General features: G+C 42.4%; 1 protein-coding gene and 1 pseudogene across 2 annotated transcripts in view; both read left to right on the forward strand.

The window, feature by feature from the left end:
* MAP3K15 (mitogen-activated protein kinase kinase kinase 15) overlaps positions 1-25,536 on the forward strand; it is a 113,810-nt gene that overhangs the window by 49,334 nt on the left and 38,940 nt on the right. For both annotated transcript variants that reach the window (XR_013374852.1, XM_077888786.1), the window contains exons 7-11: positions 14,662-14,832; positions 19,105-19,217; positions 19,475-19,634; positions 22,928-23,078; positions 24,471-24,578. Coding sequence is in view for 1 of the 2 variants with exons in the window: in XM_077888786.1 (XP_077744912.1) it covers positions 14,662-14,832; positions 19,105-19,217; positions 19,475-19,634; positions 22,928-23,078; positions 24,471-24,578 (703 nt within the window). In the remaining variant the exon portion in view is untranslated. The remainder of the gene's footprint in view (positions 1-14,661; positions 14,833-19,104; positions 19,218-19,474; positions 19,635-22,927; positions 23,079-24,470; positions 24,579-25,536) is intronic.
* Positions 8,389-8,488, forward strand: LOC144309334 (small nucleolar RNA U3; annotated as a pseudogene).

Consider the following 25,536-nt stretch of genomic DNA (forward strand, 5'->3'; position numbering starts at 1 on the left):
GAGGCACAGGCTGGCTTGATCACCTAGCTGTTCCTGGTAGCTGCCACTTCAGCTACATTCCGAAGCGCATTCAAAAATGCTTCAAGTTTCCTTCGAGCAGTTAAACTGCTTGCCACTCAGTGGCGTGGAATCCTGTATGAGTAATTTTCATTTGCTGTTGTTCTTATAGACAGGACTTTATAGACATGCAGCCAGAATAACCTGACCAGGGATCCTGACAGCAGGCTGAAAGATAGTCTGGAAGAAAAGTAAAGGAATCAAAGTAGTAGGTTAAGAACAATAACACTTGCCTGTCACAAAGTAGGAATGTTCTCATATTCTACTCCTTGTGTCTTCGGGTCAAGAAGTCAACTCCAGCAAAATTCCTTGATGTGGAGCGGAAGCTGAATGCATGACACGTTTATCAGAATATCTGATGTATCACTCTCTAAATGGGTTAAGGGGAGTGATAGAAGAAAGTACTCTGGGGCCTAGAAATGTGTATAGGGGCAAGAGTAGATGGATGTTACAGAATCCAGCCTGTGCCAGGGGTGCTGCAGGCTTGGTCCAGAACCTACAGCAGTCCCCTCCTCCTCGGCCCCTGGGGCTGCCCAGCCACGTCATTGCTCACGTGAAGGGACACATGCCCCCAGGAGGGCAGTGTGGGCTTCTTGTCTCTGCCATAGCCACCAGCATCCCTTTCTTCGTGTCTTCTGTTTATGTTCACTGTTCGATCTTGCCATCTTAATTTATACATTGATATAACCATTCTTTATTAGGTGTTTGGCAAAAGTAGAAAAACGTTGACCTTTCCTCACTTATGTAGTACATTGGTCTCCAGGTCCCTAAAATCGTGTTGCAAAAGGAGGACACATGTTTGTGGCGATCGTTTTCTGGGCAGTGAAGAGAAACATGAATCCTGTGACCTTAAAAAGAGGTCATCTGGTGCAAACCCTTCATTTCAGGAGGAAGACAGACAGGCAAGGGCCCAGGATCTAACAGCCGGGTGGTAAGAAATCTGGGGACCAGAACTCCCCAGTTTTAGCACAAGGCTCTGGATACACTAGTTTAATAATGTCACACAGCATAATCTGTGAAACTACCCAGAAGGCTTTCTCTTATTTTCGTTTGCCTGAAGGACAACCAGGAGAAACCCTGGGCCTCTTGGAACAATAGGGCTGTCCTTTTATATGTTCTGCTCTGTCCTATATGATGAGAGCATTATATGGTTGCTGAAGATTGAAGCCACTTTCGTAGTATATACTTTGAATGCCAAAAGACCGGTTGGATTTCTTTTTATGAGAAATAGACCATCTCCATATGTTCTGAGCACTGGCCTTGCCAATAATACATGTTTTCCTTTTGAAAAATATTTAAAGGACTTAAACCATTTCCATCAGTCTTCCCCCTGGCCTCCTTGGCCTAAGAATCTTTCTTTCCTGTCCAATTCCTGCTTCGGTTCCCTCTCTTTTGTCCTCACACTTGCAGACTTCTGTGTCAGGGGAGGCCTTTGTGCTGAAGAAGACAGCACATGAGGGGCGCCCTAAAGTTAACAAGTGATGGAAAAATATAATCACATGTGTTGTATGTTACACACACAGTTTCTCTCTCTTAAACAGTTTGAGAAATCTTTCAAAACCACTCTGCTGTTAACAACCCATAAAACTATGGACTACACTGCTGTGGAAGAAATGAGGGTAATGGTAATTAATTAAATGGAATGTTTTTAAATTGCAATTCCAGTATAGTTAACATACAGTATAATATTAGTTCCAGGGACCCATGGGTGGCTCAGTGGTTGAGCGAGCATCTGCCTTAGGCTCAGGTCATGATCCTGGGGTCCTGGGATCGAGTCCACATCAGTCTCCCTGTGGGGAGCCTGGTTCTTCCTCTGCCTATGTCTCTGCCTCTCTCTGTGTCTCTCATGAATAAATAAATAAAATCTTTAAAAAATCAGTTTCAGGTGTACAATAGTGATTCAGCACTTCTTGCAACACCCAGTACTCATGATAACAAGTGTGCTCCTTAATCTCCATCACCTGTTTCACCTATCCCCCCGCCACACACACCCACTTCCCTCTGGTAACCATCAGATTGATCTCTAGAGTTAAGAGTCTCTTTCTTGGATTGCCTCTTTTTTTCCCCTTTGCTTATGAGCCAAATTATGGAAGCAGCCTGTGTCCATCAATAGATTAATGGACAAAAAAGATGCAGTGTGTGTGTGTGTGTGTGTGTGTGTGTGTGTACACACAATGAAATATTAGCCATAAAAAAGAATGAAATCTTGCCATTTGCAGTGACACGGATGGAGCTAGAGAATATAAGGCAAGGGAAATAAGTCCAAGAAAGACAAATACCACATGATTTCACTCCTATGTGGAATGAGATGATTTTAAGAACTAAATAAGAATATCTCAAGTAAAAAACTTATTAGCACAGTGCCTGGCACACCAAAGAAGCTGAATGAATGTGAATTGTCCTTTTATTTCCTGACAGAGAATCCCAGCCACCAGGGTTGTATCATCTTCAACGATGGTATTTGAGGAAGGCTTCTTAAGAAGGGCTGCAATCTAGAAGGCCATTGGAAGTAAAATGTGAAATTTAGTGAATAGCTTCTGAGTTCTTCTACTTCAAGTAGAAGTCCCTTGATTGAGGAACCTTGCATAAGAGTTCTGGAAATTGTCCCATGTGACCTTGGGTCCTGCCCTACCTCCTGTCTTTTCCTGGTTCACTGCCCTGTCTCTATCCTCACCTGCCTTTAGTTCTTAAGAGGGGGCAGGTTGTTCTCGTGGGTGTTTGCTCTGTCTGGAGTGTTCATTGCTTGCCTGACTGAATCTGATGATCCTTCAGGGTCTAGCTAAATGTCCCTTTCTTTAAAGGTTGGTGTTGCAAAGAATACCACATCAAAACAATGTCCCTGCTGTTACTCATTCTCATAGCACCTGTTCCTTTCCTTCATAGCACTCACATTTCTGTGTTACTTTCTAATATTTATCATCCTCCCCAGTAGGCTCAATCTGAAGGGGGCAGGAGCCATGGTCTGCTGGGCCACTGTCTACCCTGTGCCTGATACTGTTGTGCCACCCACAGAGTAGGTGTTCAGTAAGTACTTGTTGACTGGGTGAGTGAATGAATGACTCCATGACCAGCTGTGGTCTGCATATGAGATCCATAGGAGATATCTGGGTGCTTACAGTTAAGGGCTTGGTGTAATAGAAGGCAAGTCTATTGAATTTTTCTTTATATGTGTGAAAACAAAAATATCTAAGTCATACATGTTCAGCATATACTGAAACACATAAAAGAATTATTGGTGATGCCACCATTAAAGTGGGGCATGGCCCAAAGCAGGCAATCCAGAAAAGTGAAGGGCTGCATAGGCTAGGTCAGGGTCAGCAGCGATGGGTGTTTTCCTCGTGTGAGATCCCAGGTGTCAGTCAGGTGGGACAGGATATGGACTCAGAGGGGAATTGGTCTTTAGCACCAAGGAAACCCATGCCTTCTTGGCATTGGTGACTTGTGTATTAGGGTAGGGTAACTGCTGTAACAAATAGCATAACCATTTCAGTGCCTTAACATAATGAAAGTTTATTTTCACTTACGCATCATTCCAGTGTGAATGTATTGTGCTTGGGCAATCTCTTCTCTGGGTGATTGACATTCCACTCTCCTGCCATCTTGATGCTCCACCCTTTCTTCAATTCTCAGCTCTCCTTTCAGCCAGATGACAAGAAAGGAGAGACCATGGTGAATTGCCAGGGATGGTGCATACGTGTGTGCGAGTGCGCATAGCAGCTACTGAGATCTCATTTGCATACCATACAATTCACCCATGTAAAGAGTACAAGCCAGTGGTTTTAGTATATTCAGGATTGTGTAATCATCACATTCAATTTTAGAATATTTTCATCATTCCTTCCCCCAAAACCCTGAATCCATTACCAGCCTCTGCTCCCCATTCCCCCCAACTCCCCTCCCCAGCCCTAAACAGCCACTGTTGGGTTTTTGGCAATCCATTAGCAGTCACTCCATATTCCCCACCTCACTGGCTGGACCTAGGAAACCACTCATCTGGTTTTTTGTCTCTGGATTTGTCTGTTCTGGACACTTCATATGAATGGAATCCTATAGTAGGCGAGCTTTTCTGGTTGGCTTCTTGCACTTAGCATACTGTTTTCAGGGGTCATTTGTGTTGCAGCAGGTGTCAGTACTAAATTGCTTTCTGTGGCTGAATAATATTCAATTGTACTGATATAACCCATATTACACATTCATTTGTCAGTCGATGGACAAAAGTGGGTTGTTTCCACTTTTTGACTCTACCAGGGAGGTTTGCTGAGCATGGTCAGGAAGTGATGTTCGTTACTTGTTTGCATATTTCATTGGCCAAAATTCAGCCTCATGGCCCAACCTAACTGCAAGGGAAGTTGGGAAATGTGTTCTGGCTCAGGGCCCAGGAGGAAAAAAAAAAGGTTTTAGTGAACACATTCTAGCTTCTACTGCAACTTGCAAATAAGGAGTAGAGTTGAACTGGATGCATCCCTGTGAACATCCCTGAGAGTGTGTCATCAGAACAAAGAGTGCAGGTGGGAATACTCTTCACCTCCTGTAGCTTTTGTGAAAATGGGAAAGCCAGCTCCCCGTCAGGGCCTGCCAGTTCACTATAAAGCCTAGCCTTCATAGATGTTGCTTTGTGGTTCCAGCAAACTAGGAGAGGTTGCAACGATGGGGGCAGGGATGGGATGATTTAATAATGGTTCTACCCTGATACAGCACTAGGTCCTCTTTGTAGAGTCAGAAAACAACCATTCTGCTTCGTGTGTTTCTTTGGCTCTGGGCATTGTCCACGCTCAAATACAGGTTGCCTCTAACCGTTCCCTTTTCCTTCTGTAAATAGGGGGCATCTGGCGAGACTAAGGCACCTGCTTCCTCGTGGCAGGTGTCTTTCTGTCAAGATCCAATCAGGAAACAGAAACCTCTCTAAGTATCTAAAATAGGGGAAATTGACTCTATGGAATTGGTTACACAGGTGAGGCAAGAGCTGAGAAGCCAGTCAGGGAACTGAGGCCACTCAATTAGCATCAGCAGGTAGCTGGTTCCGTGCCTCCCTTGGCTGGAGGGACACAGAAAAGAGGTGATAGGATCAGAATCTAGGAGCCAGGATCCCCTAAAACCATTACAAGTCAGCTTCTTGGGAACTGGATCTACAGAAGAGACGCAGCTATCGCTAGAGCCACTACACAAAACACACCACAAAAGGGAGCAAGTACTCTGGCTCCTTCATTCTTGGCCTCCTCCAGGTGCACGTCCACCGTTGTCTTCCCCTGGCTGCTCATGACTGGTAATCAGGGTCTGGGAGTCTGGAAAGCAGCCTGGAGGAGCCCGCTCCCCCGCCCTACAGAGCAAAGCAGGTAGCCGAGGACTGTATCTGACCGCAGAGACCAGTGAGTGGCCCAGCAGGCCACCGACCTTTCAGAAGCACTGATCAGTTTCTACGTATTTTTAAAGCCATCTTTATTGAGGTAGAAGGTAGAACCGACATACGATACAATGCACCCATTTAAAGCTCACAGTTCGATAACCTTTAGCCAAATAAATACACTTGTGTAACTACCACCGCAATCAAGAGACAGAAGGTTTTATCCCTCAGAGGTCCCTTTTGCCCTTTTTTGTCACACCCCCCACACACCCATCCACCCCCAGTTTGGATAATGACGATTGATTCATATTCCCAGTCACTGATCCTTTCTTTCATAATGTCCAAATCTGATATTAGGTCCTTTCAGTGATTTTTAATAAAGAATTCAGTTTTAGGACTTCTGTTCATTTGTTTTTTGAGAGTTTTCATTTCTCTCACAAAATACCTTAATTTTTTTACACATATACATTATATATGTATGTATATATACAAACACACAATGTATAGTTTTAAATTTTTGCCAATTTTAGTGACAATCATTTTTTATCTTGATTATGGGCCACATTTTCTTCTATGCACATCTCATAATTTTATTGTATTCTAGACATTTTATCTAAAAAAAAACAACATAGAGACTGAAGTATAATTTGTTTATTATCCTGAATATCTATATATGACTGATTTTTTTTTGAGTGTGTTTCTCCTGGAGGATGGCTGGGTTGGCCCTGGACTCCATTTTAATCAATTTACTTCCGATTAGCCCAACCCCCACCTCTTGTCTCTGCTCCCTTTCTCATCTTGTCAGTATTTGAGCAGGGAGGATTTGGGGTTGCTGTTCCTCATATCTTTGGATTCCATTTTTGCAGGGATGCATGTCTGAGTCCTCTGATAAAACATGTAATATCTTTCTACTTGGAGCCTCTCCTATACAGTGGCTTTCTTGGCAAAATGTGGGGGTGGGGGTGGCTGTACTGCAAGAGAATGCTAACACTGAGCAAATGGTTTTGCTTGGGGACCCTTCCAGATTCCATGCCATCCCATCTAGCTCATGCTGTTGTCCAAAGCTTTGCAGATTTTCTCTTTGTCCTTGGGAAGTGTTTCTATCAAAGACTTGTTCTTCCATTTCTCAGTACCTAGAGCAGACCCCCTGCTGTGGAAACTGTCCAGGCTCTTTGCTTACCTCTGACCGGGTGTTTTTTTGTTTTTTTTTGTTTTTTTTTTTCTGGAATCAGGGAAGTTCTTCCTCCTCTTTGGTACGGTTTATGGATTGTCCAGGCTCAGACTGTTGCTGTGGGAGTGGAAGGACTTTCTTAGTCTTCTCCAGGGAAGCAAGCAACTCTTGAAAGGTTTTTGATGGGCCCCTGAAGACAAAGTTGGTTGTAGAAAGGACCCCCTGGTCTAGTGAGACATTTTGCTTGTTAATTCTGAGTGCTTGCTTTGGAGAAAAATGTTTTGGAACTCTGACTCCCACCTTATGAACTTTCTTTTAAAAATACAATACAGCAAAGATGGACAGACAGATGGGATGTTTAGTGACCAACGAGAGCTCTGGCACAACTGTAGCTCACAGTCACCTTGAGGGGTAAGCAAAATCAAACAAACTTTTCACATGAAGAACTGAAGGACAGAAAGGGTGAGCAACTTGCTTGACTCAAATGGGTAATAAATGGTATGAAAATAACCAGAACCTAACTGTTATTAGAAGATTCCCAATCTGGTGTTGTAGGGTGTTTTGTTTTTTCCTCTGTATATCTTATTGCATAAATAATAAATAAATTTGTTTTTGTGAAAAACAGGAGGGAATAAACATTTTTTTAAGATTTATTTATTTATTCATGAGAGACACACAGAGAGAGGCAGAGACACAGGCAGAGGGAGAAGCAGGCTCCATGCAGGGAGCCCAATGTGGGACTTGATTCCAGATCCCAGGATCACGCCCTGAGCCAAAGGCAGACGCTCAGCTGCTAAGCCACCCAGGTGCCCCCCCAAAAACGTTTAAAGCAATTGTCCCTTATAATTCTAATCTCTAGTCCTACACATATTCCAGAAGTAATCTCTCACCACTTTGGTGTATATCCTTTCAGTTTTCTGCATCCTTACATACTCCTGACTACATCACTCAGCAGGGTTTCTACAATACAGAACCATATAGGAGATGCACTGCTGTGGTCTTTGTTCACTCAGCAGTCAGTTGATGAAGGTCTTTTCATGTTCAGTACTGCTCAGTTTGTCATCCATTTAACAGATGTTTGTTGAGCACCTACTATGTCCTAGATCCAGTTATAATCCCTGGGGCATAGCTGTGAACAGACCAGACAGAAAAACCTCTCCCTCTTGGAGCTTACATTCTTAAGCGGGAAGAGACTATACAAACGAAGTACAACTATTTTTTTTTAATTTTTATTTATTTATGATAGTCACAGAGAGAGAGAGAGAGAGAGGCAGAGACACAGGCAGAGGGAGAAGCAGGCTCCATGCACCGGGAGCTCGATGTGGGATTCGATCCCGGGTCTCCAGGATCGCGCCCTGGGCCAAAGGCAGGCGCCAAACCGCTGTGCCACCCAGGGATCCCCGAAGTACAACTATTAACACAATTTAGGGTGCTAGGGAGGCTGGTGGGGCATTACAGTTTATAAGCTGAGTGCTCAGAGAAGATTTGACTTACGAGAGAGTGACATGAAGAAAAAAAAATGAGAAAGAGATGAGGGAGCATACCATGTAAATATATTGGGGGAAGGACATTCCAGAAGGTTCCAGGGAAGAGCATAGAATGGCAGGGAGGCTTGTACAGCTGGAGGAGAGTAGGTGATGGTGAGTGAATAGTAAAATAACTGGGAGCCAGATCTTCTAGAATCTTGCAGGCCTCTGAAAGAAGATATTTGCTCTGAGATGGGAGCCTCTAGAAAGAGGGTTTTTTTTTGTTTTTGAGATATAATTGATATATAACATTAGTTTCAGGTGTATACATGTATACATGTACATTTTGTGTAAAGACTATACTTTCAGGGATCATTTCTATAGTTTGTTTTGTGTAACAATTACCACAGTAAGTTTAGTTAAAGTTAACATCTATCACCACACATAATTAGAAATATTTTTCTTGTGAAAAGAACTTTTAAGATCTCTCTTAGGAACTTTTTAAAGGAGGCTCTGCACCCATTATGGGGCTTGAACTCATGACCCAGAGATCAAGAGTCACATACTATACTGACTGAGCCAGCCAGATACCCCATGGAACTTTCAAACATATAATACAATATTAACTATAGTCACCATGCTGTGTATTACATCCCCAAGACTCGTGTATTTTATAACTGAAAGTTTATACCTTTTGACCCATTTTACTCCACCCCTGGCAGCCACCAGCCTGTTCTCTGTATCTTTGAGCTTGGTTTGTTTGGGTTGCTTTTTTAGATTCTACATGTAAGTGAGATCATATAGTATTTCTCTTTCTCTTACTTATTTCACTTAGCATAATGCCCTCAAGATCCATCCATGTTGTTGCAAATGGCACAATTCCTTTTTTTTTCTTTTTTTTTTTTGGATTCCTTTCTTTTTATGACTGAATAATATTTGGTTGTATATGTATACCACATTGTTTATCCATTCATTCACTGATGGACACTTGGGTTGCTTGTAGGTCTTGGCTATTATAAATAATGCTGCAGTGAGCATGGGAGTGCAGATATCTTTTAGATTAGTATTTTTGTTATCCATAGATAAATACCCATAAGTGAGATTGCTGGATCATATGGTAGTTCTATTTTGAATTTTTGCAAGGATCTCCATATTGATTTTCAAGAATCTCCATTTTTTTTTTCCCCGAGAATCTCCACAGTGGCTGCGCCAATTTGCATTCCCACCCACAGTGCATGAGGATTCCCTTTCTCCACTTCTTTGCCACCACTTGTTAACTCGGATTTTTTTTTTTTTTTAATCTTAGCCATTCTAAGAAGCAAGAGGTAATGTTTCCTTGTGGTTTTGAAATGCATTTTCCTGATGATGAGTGATGTTGAGCATCTTTTTCTGGGTCTGTTAGCCATCTTTACTGTTGGCCATCTTTATGCCTTCTTTGGAAAAATGTTTATTTAGGTTCTCTGCCCATTTTTTAATCAGACTTTTTTGCTATTGAGTTATATGAATTCTTCATATATTTTGGATATTAACTTCTTATCAGATATATTATTTGCATGGAGAGTTTTGAGTAGTGGAGTGACATGGTCTGACTTAGTGTTTAGCAGAATCACTCTGCTGTGTTGAGAACAGATAGTAGAGGGGTGAGGGTGGAAGCAGGAAATGACAGTCACTTGGACCAGGGTAGTGATGACTGGGGGTCATGAAAAGTAGGCCATTTTTGGCTATGGCTGAAAATAAGAACCAACAGAGTTTTTTGATTAAATAAAAAATATTAGAGAAATGAAGCATGATTCCAAAGTGTTTGGCATGAAAAACAGGAGTGGACTGGGCATTATTAAATAAGGCGGAGAAGAACAGCTTTGACCAACAGTTGAGTTTTGGACACATCAAGTTTGAGGTATTAGACATGCAAGTGAGATGCTAGGAAGGCAGTTGGATATGTAAGCCTGGAGTTTAGAGGAGAGCTCTGGGCTGGAGATAGGAATGTGGGAGTCATCAGAATATGGATGGTTTGAAGAAGCATGGCACTAGATGATATCACCAAGGGATCTGATGTAGCAACTGATAAAGAAGCAAGGTCCAAGTGTTGTGCTAAGGACACTCCAGTGTTAAAAAGACAGGGGAGATGAATAGGAGCCCAGAAAAATAAGACTAAAATAGAAGGAAAATCAGGAGTGTGTGTGGTGTCCTGCAAGCCAAATGAAAGTGGTCCAAGGAGGAAAGGAGTACTCAAAGGTCAAGTGCCACTGGTGGGGCAGATAATATGAGGGCTGAGAAGTGGTCCATGCATTTAGCAGTGATGCAGACTTACTGAATGAGAATATCCAGGATAGGACACACTGATGCCTGGATCCCATCTCCAGAGAATGATTTAAATGGCCTCAAGTGCAGCCTCAACATCAAGATTTTTAAAGTTTCCCAGGTGATTCTAACATGCAAGCCAAGGTTGTGACCCCTGCTGTCTTAATTCACATCTGTCAATTTGTGAAATGGCCTTATTGTCAGAAACATATGTTGCCAGACTAATGAAACACGGGAGTTTTTATCTATGGACCTATTCTTGGATACTTTGGCATCTGAAAATGATAAACAGATCTGAAAACTTGATGATTAACCACTAAAGGGATTAGCTATTTAGCACCTATCCTTAAGTTGCTTTTAAGCCAAAAATCACTTTTCTTTCACTTTTCTTTTCATTTTTTGCAAATGTTCAGTTTTGGGTATTTTTTTTAATCCTGAGAAGACCTTTTGTTTTGATTAACAAGGGTAAGTTTCAAGTTAAAAAAATTCAAGGGAAATGTTGCTGTAAATGGTCCAAAGAAAACAAAACAAATGAGCCTGAACCCAGATCAATAATGAAACATTTAAAAGAGTTCAGGACATTTTTCTCTGAATCCTGAATATTTGACACCTCAAAAGTTGGCTCATAACAGATGTAGAAATTTTGTAGCTCATTAAAGTTTTAATCTTTTTCATTTTCCTGTCACAGACTGTAGAAATTATTTAAATGCTCCACTAAAGTTGAGTTGTGTTGATATCTGTTGGCTTTTAAAAATGAGAAGGTATCACGGGTAGGCTGTTCATTAAGAGATCTGTTTTGCAGGCTAGTTAAATGGGATTCTGTGAACAAAGAGAGTAGAGATCAAATATGTGAGAATAAGACCAAGGCAGAAAATAGAAAAAGTCAGAGTTGTAATACAGGCTTAATTATTGCAGCCTTCTAGCAGAATGCCAAGTGTCTAGATTAGCCTTTCTCAACCTGGATTGGGTTCCACAGAGAATTAAACCCTAAGGCATCTATTGTATCAATTGAACAAACTCCCTTATGGATCCAGAATGGGGCTACCTATGTACCATACTTGGGAGAAGGGAGAAAATAGTCACTCAAGATAATCATATAACTTTCTCTGGAGCTTAATTCATTCAGATCCCAGTTGAGAAAAGCTGTTTGAGATACTAATCTTTTGTCTCAAATGATGGAATAGTTTTATGAGGTACAAGTCCTCCAGAAAAAAGCGTAAAAAAGCCTGTTGTAAAATTGCCAAGAACTTAAAAGGAATAATCTCTTTATTCATCTATTAGAATAGTTATTAGTAAAACATGCACAGGAACACTTTGTACAAATCCCAGCAATGATTTTTTTGAACAATCTAACGTGTATCCTTCCAGACTGTCTATGTACATGAACATATATGTAAATAGCGTTTACTGCAAAAAAAAATGGGATCATGCTATTTAGTTCAGCAATTTTTTTTCATGAACTCTTATGGGAATTCTTCTATATAATTACATACAGACCTGCCTCTGTCTAAGGGTTACATGATACATCGTAGTTTGGTTGTTAAATATATTCTGGGGCACCTGAGTGGCTCAGTGGTTGGGCATCTGCCTTCAGCTCGGGTCATGGTCCTGGGGTCCTGGGATCAGGTCTCGCATCAGGCTCCCCACAGGGAGCCTGCTTCTCCCTCTGCCTGTGTCTCTACCTCCCTCTCTCTGTTTCTCATGAATAAATAAATAAAATCTTTAATGTATATATTACCATTCATATGTTAATGGACATTTGGGTTATCTCCAGGTTTTCATTGTTAGGAGCAATGCCATAATAAACACCTTTGTTCAAAAATTCTTGAGTGTATATATATAGGAGTTTTTCTATAGTACAGATTCGAGAAGAATTGTTGTCAGAATGGGCTTTGACTTTTTTTTGTTTCGTTTTTTTAATATAAATTTCAGACACAGTCCAAAGTAGGAAATACTGTAGTGAGCCCTCTTGTACCCCTTTCCCACTTCAATAGTCATCCCTGCACGTCCAGTTTTGCTTCCTGCTCACCCCACCTGCCCTGCCCTCCTACCCTAATGCCAGATTGATCATGAAGCCAGGACAGGCCATTTTACCCATAGTGATTTCAGTATCGTCTGAGGGAGCACTTTACAAAACACGGTCATGATTGTGCTGTAATGAGCAATAATTCCTCAGCAGGAGCGTTTACATTCTCCCAGGTACCTCTCTGTCTTTAGTTTTATGTGTACAGTGGGTTTGAGTCGTGATCCAGACAAAGTCTTTTTTTTTTTTAATTTTTATTTATTTATGATAGTCACACACAGAGAGAGAGAGAGAGGCAGAGACACAGGCAGAGGAAGAAGCAGGCTCCATGCAGTGGGAGCCCGATGTGGGATTCGATCCCGGGTCTCCAGGATCGCGCCCTGGGCCAAAGGCAGGCGCCAAACCACTGCGCCACCCAGGGATCCCCAGACAAAGTCTTATACATGGCATTTGGTTAATAAGATTCTTAAGTCTTTTTTGTTGTTGTTGTATAGATTTCCCCTTCTTCATTTTAATATAGTTGATAGGTTTCAATCCTTTATAGTTATTCTTCCTAAGGCTCACACTGTCTCCTCTTTGGCCAAACACCGATTCTTTTTGGTTTCTGAATCTTTCTGATGTGAGCTTAGTAGCTCCTTTGTGTCTTTGTATTGAGATATTCCAGGATCATCTTAGACCCATCTGGAATTGGCTGTTCCTCCACAGAGTCCTGCTTCCATGTAGTGAGACATGGTGTTTATAGGCCCCAGTCAGGGCCGGAAGTTCTCATTGCTACTGAATTGGTCATCTTTTGGTCCTTTTCAGTAGACAAGGAAGACCACCTTGTGAATCCATACTGATGTTCCAATTCAAATTTGGGACCATAGGATTTTTACTGAATTTTTTTTTCTGTATCTCCTATGCATAGCTCTGGTTCCTAATGATATTAACATTATTTTTTTGGTATTCTATACTACAAATATGTAATATTTTCAAAATACCAGTACCATTATTATCACTAACAATGTGATTACTGGAAACTATATAAGATTTCTTTGCGTTTCTATTTTTTCCTTAGGTTTTTATCCCTTTAAGAAAATAGTCAAATTGCTGTGTTTTAAAAATAGTGGATTTCTACTTGGTGCATAAGCCATGAGGCACATGCGGAGGTTCATTTGTTTTGTTTTGCTGCAGCCACAAATTCAGATGGTGTTTATTGGCAAATGGTGTTTTTAGGGAACACTTAAAATTTTATTTCATTTTCTTTCATAATTGTGTAAAAAAAACTTGCATAGTTTCAGTCACATTACAAAAAAGGAGTTTCTTTTCTTGTCCCTTTCATCATGTTCTCTCCCTCCACCTATTGGTGGTAACTTTTATTACCTTTTTGTTTATCCTTTCATTTTGAAGAATCAAAGCAGATACATATCTCTATTCACTTCCTCCTTTTGCTTAAATAAAAAGGTAGCTTTCTGTGCACAGTATTCAATACATAGCTTTCTCATCTTAATGGTATATTTTAGAGATCACTCCATTGCAGTGTTATATAGAAATTGTTTCTTTTTACAGGTATTTAATATGAACATCATTAACCATAGTCGATTTCCTCAGTCTCCACTACTGCTGAGCATTTGCTTCCAAACCTTCATGGGAAGCTATAATATTTCACAGCCACAAACTCAGGTTATTTTGTGGCAAAGATTATTTTAAGAATGGTCTAAGGAATCTACTATCTGTGGAAAATGAATTTTTTTTTACCATATAATCTAATAAGGGAGAAGACTGATCTATGAATATAGAAATAATTTTTCAGATCTGCTCCGGTGGATACAACATGAGACTGGAAAACAGATTGCCAGGGTCTTTGCCTGTTTGAGGACGGCAAGGCATTCTCAGGTCAAGAAATAAATTTCTCTTGGCTTTCTGAATTTGCGGGCTCTGCTGCTTTTCCAAAAAAGCCTTTTGTCAAACTGTTATCATTACAATTCAGGCTTAGCTTCTGAAATCCTTGCTGTTCATCCAGCAACAGGAGCCTGCCGTGTTATTTTTTTCTCTTTCCAGACACGTTGGTCTGCATCTGCTTTCATCCACAGTCTAGGTCTCATTGAGAGAAGGGACCAAGTAGGGACCGTGACAGTCTGAGATTTACTGGTGTGAGTCTGAAGCAATTGTTAAATTGGAACATGAAAAGAATGAGTTACAATACAGACTTTGTTTCCTGCTAAAGCACAGCATCCTTGCACCAGCCCCTCACAGAATGAGTGCATATATACTACTGTGTCTTGGTTCAGACATGTGTGATCTTACCACACAAATCTTTCAGGAGAAACCGTGCAGGCGACCGAGAAAAGGCTCTGCAGGTCATGCTCCAGGTTCTGCAGAGCTGTGACCACCCAGCCCCCGACATGTTCTGCCTGTGTGGGAGGATCTACAAGGACATCTTCTTGGATTCAGACTGCAAAGATGACACCAGCCGAGACAACGCCATTGAGTGGTAAACCCTCCATCCTAATCAGTAGCACAAGCATCTCTGCAAAGAACAGAATTGCAGAGGCTAAGGATCCAGGTCTTGTCCCAATGAATATAAGTCAGCCTGCCTGCCTGTCTGCTGGCAGTGGGGGAAAAAGTCGTTAAATGTGGTTTGGGAATTTCCAGATGCCTTTTTCTGAAGAGAAACCATTAGAAACAGGTTTTTGTAGTGGTGACATTCTTCTCACGAGTTCACTCATTTATAAGAGCAAGGAGGAGGGCTCAGCATGCTCCTTCCCAGCTACTGCTTCCAGAACTTTGTTCTACTGCCATCAGGGTGTTATCTTTTCAGTGAGCTGTTCATTCCTTCCTCCATTTGTTCATCTAACAAATGTGGGTTTAGGGCTTACTGTATGCCAGAAATTTCTCTAGATGGTGGAGATAAAGACACAGCAGACATAGACACAAATTCCTGCCATCATGGACCTTGCCTTGCTGGTAAGGGAAGTCAGACAAAGAAATGGAGAAGAATCGGATGTTACCTGTTGGTGAGGGTTCTCGGGATAAGGTCATCAGAGAATGGGAGGAGGAGGCTTGAGAGGAGTTGTATGCAGTTTCAGGTAGGTCAGTGGTCAGTGAAGGCGAGTAAAGATGTGAGGGTGGTGAGATGAGCCTTGGAGAAAACTGTGGGGAAAGTGTTTTTGGGAGTAGGGGCCAGCAGGAGCCAAAACCCAGAGGGGAAGCTTGCTGGGCATGTTCAAGGATGGTGAGGTGTGAGCAAGCAGAGAGCAGCAGGAAACAGGAGAGGAGAAGACCCTTTGACTCTGAGTGCAATGATATAACATTGGAGTGCTCTGAGCGGAGCAGTGACGAGATCCGATGTGCATTTTCACCAGCGTGCCCTCGCTGTTCAGCAAAGAATACATTTCCGGGGGTGTATTAGCTATTGTTTGCTGCATAATGAACAAGTCCAAAACTTAGTGGCTTAAAAACTTCTCATTTTTCATGATTCTGTGGATTGGCTAGGCTGCTGCTTGGCTGGTTCCACTCTTAAACTGCTGGGCTCACTCCTAAAAATGAGGTCAGCTGAAGGCTCAGCAGGACTGGAAGGTCCAAGATGACCTCACACACATTTGGTGGCTGGTGCTGGGTGTCGGTAGTGTGCCTCCATGCTCTGCCTGTGGGTCTAATCCTGCCAGACCAGGTTTCTTACGCGGTGGGCAGCATTCTGAGAACATGAAGGTAGAAGCTGCAAAAGCCTCTTAGGCTTAGGCTCTGGAACTCACACAAGGTTGGTTCCACCACATGCTCTGGGTCACATCACAAGTGTATCGCATGGTTAACGATTCAAGGGTGTGGAGAAATGGACTCCGGCCATGGGCAGGGGCAGTGACAGAGGCACGCATCTCATGAGATGAGGAGGATCTGTGGCAATTAAATAATCTACCACAGGGGCAAGGGCAGAAGCAGGGAACAGTGAGGAGACGACCACAGTAATGCAGGGAAGAGCTGATGGAGCCAGAGTGGTGGTGATGAAAATGGGGAGATAGCAGAGCCTGGACGTAGGTAGAAGGTGGAGCCAACAGCCTACCTCATCTGTTTGTCACAAGAGCTCTTGACATGGCTGCTCCACTCTCCATTCTAGCTGCTTCCCCTTCCCCTGTCCTCCTCTGGCTCCATCCTGCTCTGTCCTCTCCCCTCATCTCTCCATCCACTCTCTTCCCTGGTGATCCCCCTCACACCCACACTTTGGGAACCTGAGCCGGTCTCCAGCCCAACCTGTGTCTGAAGCTTTGGCCCCACCACCCCCTTGTTTGTTCCACCTGGGGCAGAGCTGCTCTGTAAGATGCAGGATGTCCGAGGCTAAAGTTCCCTTCTGCTCTCCATGCTAGGATGGCCTCCAGTGTCTTGCTTTCTTACTACCATCTTTCAGCCTCCTACGCTTAGACTTTTTGTTAATGTTTGAGAATTTTCACTCACTTATCCCCCCCCCCATACACACACATGGTCAGGTCCCAATTCTAACCCTTCTCTGCATCTTCCCTCACTCTTACCACTTCCACCCTGCTTGGTGCCTTTCCCCTGCCCTCCACTCTCTTGCCGGGAATGTTTTCACAGTATCCCAAGCATGCTCTCTGCTTGGTGTCTCTAGAGTCTATTCTTCATCTATTGAACCACCATTCCTTTTTCTTCTTAAAGCTCAGAGACCCACCCACAGCGGCTCTCCGTTCCTTATTAAATAAAAATTCAAACTCTTAGATTACCATTCTATGTGCTCTGCAGACTTTCTCCAACCCACCCTGAGCCCTGTTCCCCACTACCTGAAACATATCCAACTGAACCGAATTTTCCTGGGTGTTCCATAGGCTCCCGTCTCTGCTTTTGCCTTTTTCTGTGTTGGGTATTTCCTTTCCAAATCACTGCTGCTGCACATCTATCCATCTTCATACCATCGCTCAAGCTTCTAGAGATGGCCCCACATACCATCTGTGGGTCCCTCTAGACTTGGATTTGTGTGGTGTAAGGATACTTATCCTACTCAACATTAGTATTTTCCCTAATTGTACCGGCTTGTGTGGGGATCTTATTACCTCCACCGCAGTGTGGGTTTGTGGAGGGCAGGGACCCCATTTTATTCTTAGTAAATTCCCAGTAGTACCTGATGTACTATTGCGATAGGAGTCACTCAGGGCATTGAAGGGGAATTAATGTTGGGTAGAGCCAAAATAGGAAGCTGTGTTGCCACCACAGTGGCCAAGAATTCAGCCCCCGAGTCAGGAGATGACTGCCTGTGGCTCCTTGAAGAAAGTCTTAGGAGCCTTTCTCCATCCACTTAAGGAAGTGGGGGGTCCAAGGGCAAATGAGGCTTAGTCTTTCTGGTACATTAGCTTTGGTGAGACCTTGGGATCGTCTCAGCCAGGCTGTCTGGTACTGAGCTGGACCATGTGACCCAGGGAGGCAGGGGGCTGTGAGAGGCAAACCTGGAACTTCAGTCCTGACTGTATGCTCAAATTTTGTCTACACCTAAGCTGGGCAGATGAGAGGCAGAGTGAAGCCCACCCTCTGCTCAGATGACTTTTGATAGTAAAAGAACGTGGTAGGGGAGGAATCAAATACCATAAGATATGATTTTGAAAATCCCCAAAACATTTGGGATAGGGTTCAATTTTATTGGAATTTTGTTGGCTGGGGTTGAAACAACGTTCTTAGTGTTAGTTGGTCCCTCCGTCCATCTGAAGTGTGCTCATGTACTGCCCCAAAGTTCATAAAACTAAATTTTAACTGACTTATAGGATAGGTTCTCCCTTCCACAATAAATATTTTGTTGGTGTTTAATTCTCTTGTTGTCATGTGAGTGATCAAATTCTTCCTGGTTTACAAGCCTTTGGTATGAACAGTGCCACTTAAAGACATTTCATTGTCATTACTTCATTGATCAAATTCTTTTTTTCCCCATCCATGATATTCCTACCCACTCATGGAAGGGAAAGAAGCTTTCTATGTAAAGAAAAAAGAGAATTAAAATGGCACTCTCTAAACTTCTGGTACTAAAATGGTATTCTCTGTTTCAGATATTGTTCTTTATCCTAGTGGAATAGATCTCTGCTCTTTCTCTCACTTTATGCCACTATTTGCAGAGTAATCTAGAGTCCAGGATTCTGGCAACACTGCTTCCTACAGGAAAAACTGACTCCATTTTGTGATAAAAGCAAACAGCCTGCAGAGTAATAGCCTACAATTGATGGAATTCCTATGTAATGAAAAATGCTCTGTGTACAAATGGAGTCTAACTTTTAAGATGAGATTTGGACATCCAGTTGTGGTCTGCTTTATGGGGGTAGAGTTATAAAAGGTTTTAAATTTCTTTTGTATACTTTAATTTATTTCATACAGTTATTTTATATATAAAATCATAAAAATATATAAATTTTTATATATATATAAAAACCTGGGGCACCTGACTGGCTCAGTCAGTTAAGTGTCTGCCTTCCGCTCAGGTCATGATCCCAGGGTCCTGGAATTGAGCTCTGTACTGGGCTCCCTGCTCAGCAGGGAGGCTGCTTCTCCCTCTCCCTCTGCTTCTCCCCCTGCTTGTACTTGTGTTCTCTCTCTCTCTCTCTCTCTCTCTCTCTTTCTCTGTCAAATAAATCTTTAAAAATTTTTCCTCATCAGTTTTTTTTAACTACTTAGTGTTATGACATTTTTAAAGAAGAGTTCATGAGAAGGTTGGCTTGTGCCATTACTTACCATTTTTTCCTTGTACCATGATAGTAATCTGGTAGGTCTTTCATTACAGGTACCGCAAAGGCTTTGAGCTCCAGTCATCTCTCTATTCAGGAATTAACCTGGCAGTTCTGCTGATAGTTGCTGGACAACAATTTGAAACTTCCATGGAACTAAGGAAGATAGGTAAAGCTATTTATGATCACAGGAGTTGATAGGCTTTGGTCACCCCAATTCAGCATTAAAAATTATCTTCAAATAACTAGCATTTTATTTCACAGGTAACAGTTATTCTCTGATAGCACACCTGAGACAGCAGCCAAAATAAAGTGCATGCAAAAAAAAAAATAAAGTGCATGCTATTTCCTCTCTCTAAAGGCTTGCATAATAGGAGAGAAGCTAGAAAGATTTTTCATAACTTCATTAAAATTCAAATCCTTCAGGTGTCCGGCTGAACAGTTTGTTGGGAAGGAAAGGGAGCTTGGAGAAAATGAGCAATTACTGGGATGTGGGTCAGTTTGTCACCGTCGGTGTGTTGGCCAATGATATCGGGAAGGCGGTCCAGGCGGCAGAGAGGCTGTTCAAACTGAGACCTCCAGTTTGGTGAGTCGTGTGTGTGTGTGTGTGTGTGTGTGGGTGTGTGTGTGTGTGGCGGGGGGTCCTCACTTCTCTCAATATCTGATCTTATTCTGAAGGGGAAAGTGGCTAAATTGCAAAAGACAATAACACTTGCTGTGTTTGTCTTTCTGACTTCTTCATTAACATAAACAATGTAATGGAAGCAAAAACAGCTCCGCAGACACACTTGGTTTTATGTGACGGGAGGGAAGGACAGACCCACTGGCACATACATGTATGGAATATGTCCCTGTGTGCCCTATCTCCAAGATGAGACTTTCAATCTTATTAATTTCTTCAGGTCATCTCAGTCATTGAGAACAAAACATTCTTTGGTACTAGCATGTATTTGTGAAAAAGTGGGTAGTAGAGCTAAAAGCACACCAAGAAAGCAATGTGCATCACAAATGTGCACAATGTGCATCACAAAAAAACCAAGATACGGTCAAAAACATGGTGGCACAGCAGTGGCCACAGGTTAGCCCATTATGTAGCCATTAAAACGTGCAAGAAAGAACACTGGGAAACATGGACATGTGTTCATGGTCTGTCCCAGAATAAGAAAAGCCAACGGCAGGGTATATTGTTCTCGATCAGCGGTTCTCAAAGTTGTTTGTGTATCTGAATCCGCTATGTTGATTAAAACACAGATTGTTGGGGGATCCCTCGGAGGCTCAGCAGTTTAGTGCCTGCCTTCGGCCCAGGGTGTGATCCTGGAGTCTCCCTGCATGGAGGCTCCCTGCATGGAGCCTGCTTCTCCCTCTGCCTGTGTCTCTGCCCCTCTTTCTCTCTCTCTCTGTGTCTCTCGTGAATAAATAAATAAAATCTTAAAAAAAAAAAAACACAGATTGCTGTGCCCACCCTTAGGATATCTGGTTCCAAAGGTCTAGGAAGGGGCCTGAGAATTTGCATCTACAGCTGACAGTCTGCTGCTGGTCTGGGAAATCATGCTTTGAGAACCACTGTTCTCTGTGGACTCCTTTTCATTAAAAAGTGGTGTTCGGTATGTAACTCAGAGTAAAGTCTGAGTTATTGCGAGGGGTGGGCAATAGCTGACTTGCCAGTTGATGTGAAGCTCCATGAGAATCATCATTCTGTCATTGATTCCTGTGGTCTCATAATAGGTGCTCACTAGATATCTGTGTAATTATTTTTTTAAGATTTATTTATCATTCATGAGAGACACAGAAAGGCAGAGACATAGGCAGAGGGAGAAGCCGGCCCCTCGCAGGGAGCCTGATGTGGGACTCGATCCCGGAACTCCGGGATCGTGCCCTGAGCTGAAGGCAGATGTGCAACCACTGAGCCACGCAGGTGTCCCAGTATCTGTGTAATCATTGAATGAGGGGTTCGCTCCAAAAGGGTGACAGTGGTTCTCTCAGAGACATAGCCTTATGAGAAGTTTTAAATCTTTTTTATCTTCATTTTTCTAATTTGTCTAAAATGCATTTGGATTACATGCATAATTTAAAATTTTTTACGTTTAATGATCCACTTTCATCTGCCCCCTGTTCTTGCCCAGCTCAGTAGGACAGTCTGGACTCACAGGGGTCAGAATGTCTGTAGTCATTTTCAGTTGAACCCCATTTCTTCCCAGTCAGTCTGAAAGACCCAAATGTGATCCCCAAACCATATCAACATCTTGGAAGTCTTTCTGAGGCTGCACGAACAGGGAGGCAGGCAGAGCCTCTAGCCCTCCTGGAGCAGCTGCTTTTTCCAGAACTTTTCAGGTGCTCTGCTGCACCTGATCCAGACAGAGCGGACTCCACAGAGGTGACAGCTGAGCCTTGGTGCATTCTCAGTGCATCCACACCTACCCTGGCTGACAGTGTGGGCACCTAATATCGTAGCCCCAAGACCGCCCCGGGGTTCATGATTCACTAGAAGAACTCATAGGACTCAGAATGGCTGTTGTACTCAGGTTTAAGATTTATTACAATACACGTATATACAGACAGAAGTCAGCAGAAGCACAAGGCATACAGGGTAGAGTCTGGAAGAGGCCAGGCACCAGAGTCCTGCTGTCCGCGCCCAGTGGGGTGACTTACACAGTGCCGATTTCTCTCCACAACTATGGATGGCAGCACACACAAAGTATTGACAACCAGGGAGGCTCACCAAGGCTTGGTGTCCAGGGTTTTATGAGGGGGCTGTCGGTTGTACAGGTATGGAGCATCCATGTGGTTGACCTTAGTCACCGAGTCCCCAGCCCCTCTGGAGAGGACACTGATATAGCATGGCCCAAGGCCCCCACCTTGAGTCCTATTGTTAGGATGGACTAGGTGGTGTGGCCCAAGGCCCCCGATAAACAGAAACATTCTTACCAGACTGAATAGCCCAAGGACTCAAAGATGATGTTCCAAAAGCCAGTCAAGGGCCAGACCTTTCTTTGGAATGTGTAGAGTTTAGACAACCCAGGCCTACTGAGTTCATTGTTCAGTGCACAGTACCCAAGCAAGTCAGTCTGAGTCAAGCTGATCTGCCTTCCCAGGGCAGCTCCAGACTTGGTCCTCAAAGGACAAAATAATACTCTGATGCTTTCAACTCAACCATCTGCATTCACTGCCAGAGAGGATGTGACCAGTAAAGATGTGGTGAGATTGAAGATCTCATAACTTCAAAATCTACCTGGTCAGATCTAATTTAAAAAATACAATGAGTTTCACATTGGTGACTGGCAGAGGTCAAGAAGAAGAGGAGGGATGGAAGGGAAATGGTATGACTGTAGAAGGGAGACGGGAAGGATCCTTGTGACAGTGAAAGTATTTTTTATCTTAACTGTATCCATTCAATATCCTACTTGTGATCTTATTCTAGAATTTTATCAGCTATCATCATTGGTACAAATCGGGCCAAGGGTACATGAGATCTCTCTGTATTGTTTCTTACGACTATATATAAATCTATAATCACTTAATAATAAAAAGGTTAAGTTTAAAAAAGACCATGAGTTTGCCATTTTGTAATTGGTTTGAATTTCAAACTGCATGTTTTTGTTTTTAAGACAAGTTAGCAAATGTTTGCCAGTGTCCACACTTTGAATACCATTAACCCAATGTTGGTAAAAAGCCATATTGTATGATTTTGTTGGACAGACTTATTTTGACCGCTCTTTGGATTTCTTTTAATTAAGTCTGTGGCTGCCAAATGATAAAGAAGCACTCATTACACAATATGATTTTAAGTAAATGAAGCTTTTGGGAAACCTTTTTTAAAGGGAGTAGAATTGATTCCATTTCTTGAAGAATCTAATTTATTGGTGCTCTTGATTTTTCCAGGTACCTCAGGTCATTAGTTCAGAACTTGTTATTAATTCAGCGCTTCAAGAAATCCATTACTGAACATTCACCCAGGCAAGAACGGCTTAACTTCTGGTTAGATATGATTTTTGAGGCAACAAATGAAGCTCCTAATGGACTCAGATTTCCAGTAAGTCATGCTAAATCCATTTCTTTCAGATAGAATAAAAGAAACTGGGGATTGGTGCTAATTATTGAGTACTCTGAAACATAGAAAAACCTTAGAGTAATTGAAAATATTAGATACCCATCAGTCTTCTGTAGAATCAGCCAGTTGATCGATCAACTCACTAGAAAAAGTCGGCTATGACCTCTAAAATAGTGTCTCAACTGAGAGTCATTTTGTCTCTTGGCAGACATTTGGCAGTATCTGGAGACATTTTCGGTTGACACAACTGCAAGGAAGGTTTTGCTCCTGGCAGTTAGTGGGGTGAGGGCCAGGGGTGCTGCCAGCTACCCACAGTGCATGGGTTAGCCCCTCCCCCAGCACAGAAATACTCAGCCCCAAATGTCAGCAGTGCCATAGTGGGGGAACCCTGTTCTAAATCAGTGCAAGAGTAATAGTAAAATTTTGTAACTTGGTGCTGTTTGCTGTTGAGCTTTGGTTTGCCTCCAATGACACTAGTTAATTTTTAAAATATTATTGGAAAGCAAAATGGCGATTAGCTTTTTGTGTCAAATTTAGACGACCACCTTACAAGGAGTCTTAAGATATCTAAGCACCCTAGATATTGAGCTTCAGATCATTATATTTCATATTTATGCCATGAGATTTTGTGAACGTGCCATGTTGAGGAATTTCATTAAACTTCTAATGGAGATTAAGTTGTTTGAAATGATTATGATAATGATTTTGTTCTTGGGTAAGAAGTTTGAAAATCTTTTAATTATGAAATATTTCAAACTTATTGAAAGGTACAAAAAAAATAATGGAACAGACACTTGTGTAATCTCTACCCAGATTTAGCGACCTTAAATATGTTGTTTTACTTGCTTTGGAAATTCATTCATTCATTCTCTTCCTCTCTCCTCTCTTCCTCCCCTTCCCTCCCTCCCTGACCCCCAGCAATAAAACATTACTGATGGAATGTCACCTCACTTAGCATAAGTCCTCTTGTATTTTTTACAGACTTGGGAACCTACCTGCAGATCATCCAGTTTCCTTCATTTCTCTCAAAAACTGTTGCTTCCCTGTTTCTTCTGTCACCTTCTTGGGCAGGCCTTTCTTGGCCACCCTGGCTAAAGTGACCCCGCATACACCTTTATTCTGTTGTACTTGACTCAGAGCTGCCTATGTGACCATATTCCATATCCCTATGTGTGTATTTCTTATCTGCCCCATCAGAGCATGGACTCCCATGTGAGGAGGGGACTTCTGTCATGACTGGTGTCCATGGGCCCTAGAGCAATGTTGGCACACAGACTCAAATACTTGTGGAATATAGCACTTTCTACTTGCTCACTGGGCAGAGTGACCTGTCTGTGGTATGTTCCTGTGTGTCACAGAAATCTGTTCTTTTAGGTGCTGGTGATAGAACCAACCAAAGTCTACCAGCCTTCGTATGTCTCTATAAATAATGAGGCTGAGGAGAAGACAGTTTCTCTGTGGCATGTCTCACCCACAGAAATGGTAAGAAAAAAAAATCACAGCTCTCTTTATTCTCTGTTGTGTCGTCACAAATTCAGTGTTCAAGTAAGAGAGTCTTTGTTGTAGTACTTGAAAGAACAGGCACCTGTGACTGACTTGTAAGGTCCAGGAGTGTATGAGAGTATAATTACAGATGGGAGAGAGGACGCTGGTTTTCCCATTTTATATATGTTTATATTATATATTTGTGTATCTGTGTGTATGAATGAATGTGTGTATATTTATGTGAATGAATACAGGCTTGTTGAGAAAAGAAGTTAAGGGTGCCTAGGGTGGCTCAACCAGATAAGCCTCTACCTTTGGCTCAGGTCATGATTCCAGGGTCCTGAGATCAAGTCCCAAGTCAGAGTCCCTGCTCTGCAGGGAGCTTGCTTTTCCCTCTCTCTCTGCCATTCCTCCTGCTTGTGCACTCTCTCTCTCTCTATCTATCTCTGTCAAATAAATAAATAAAATCTAAAAAAAAAAAACAAGTTAAACCATGAGGAGTAATGGGGAAAGTCCCTCCAGATCCCCCAAAACCTCCTTCCCATTCCCCTCCCCAGTGACTTGGTGGATATCCATCTTTACCATTCTCTAAACTCCCTTATGTATGTGTAGGTGGGTGTATGCATGCAAAGATTGTGTGTGTGTGTGTGTGTGTGTGTGTGTGGAGAGAGAGAGATAGAAGCATTTTCATTAAAGTGAGATCATACAGTGTATATTATTTTGCAACTTGATGTTTTGATTGATTCTTACATCATAGTTTTTCAGATAGCACACAGTGATCCATCCACCTGATGTTTTTAATTGTAATATTCCCTATATTCTCATATCATGGTGATACCTTTCCAAGTATGGATGAACCATAATTTATTTTCCTACCTGCCTGCAGTGCACATTCCAGGCTCACCCATGCACTCTAGCCAATGATAGATAGGAGGTCAGTGCCCATCCTGGTGGT

Source organism: Canis aureus, chromosome X (genome assembly GCF_053574225.1).
Source record: "Canis aureus isolate CA01 chromosome X, VMU_Caureus_v.1.0, whole genome shotgun sequence".
NCBI classification, from domain to species: domain Eukaryota; kingdom Metazoa; phylum Chordata; class Mammalia; order Carnivora; family Canidae; genus Canis; species Canis aureus.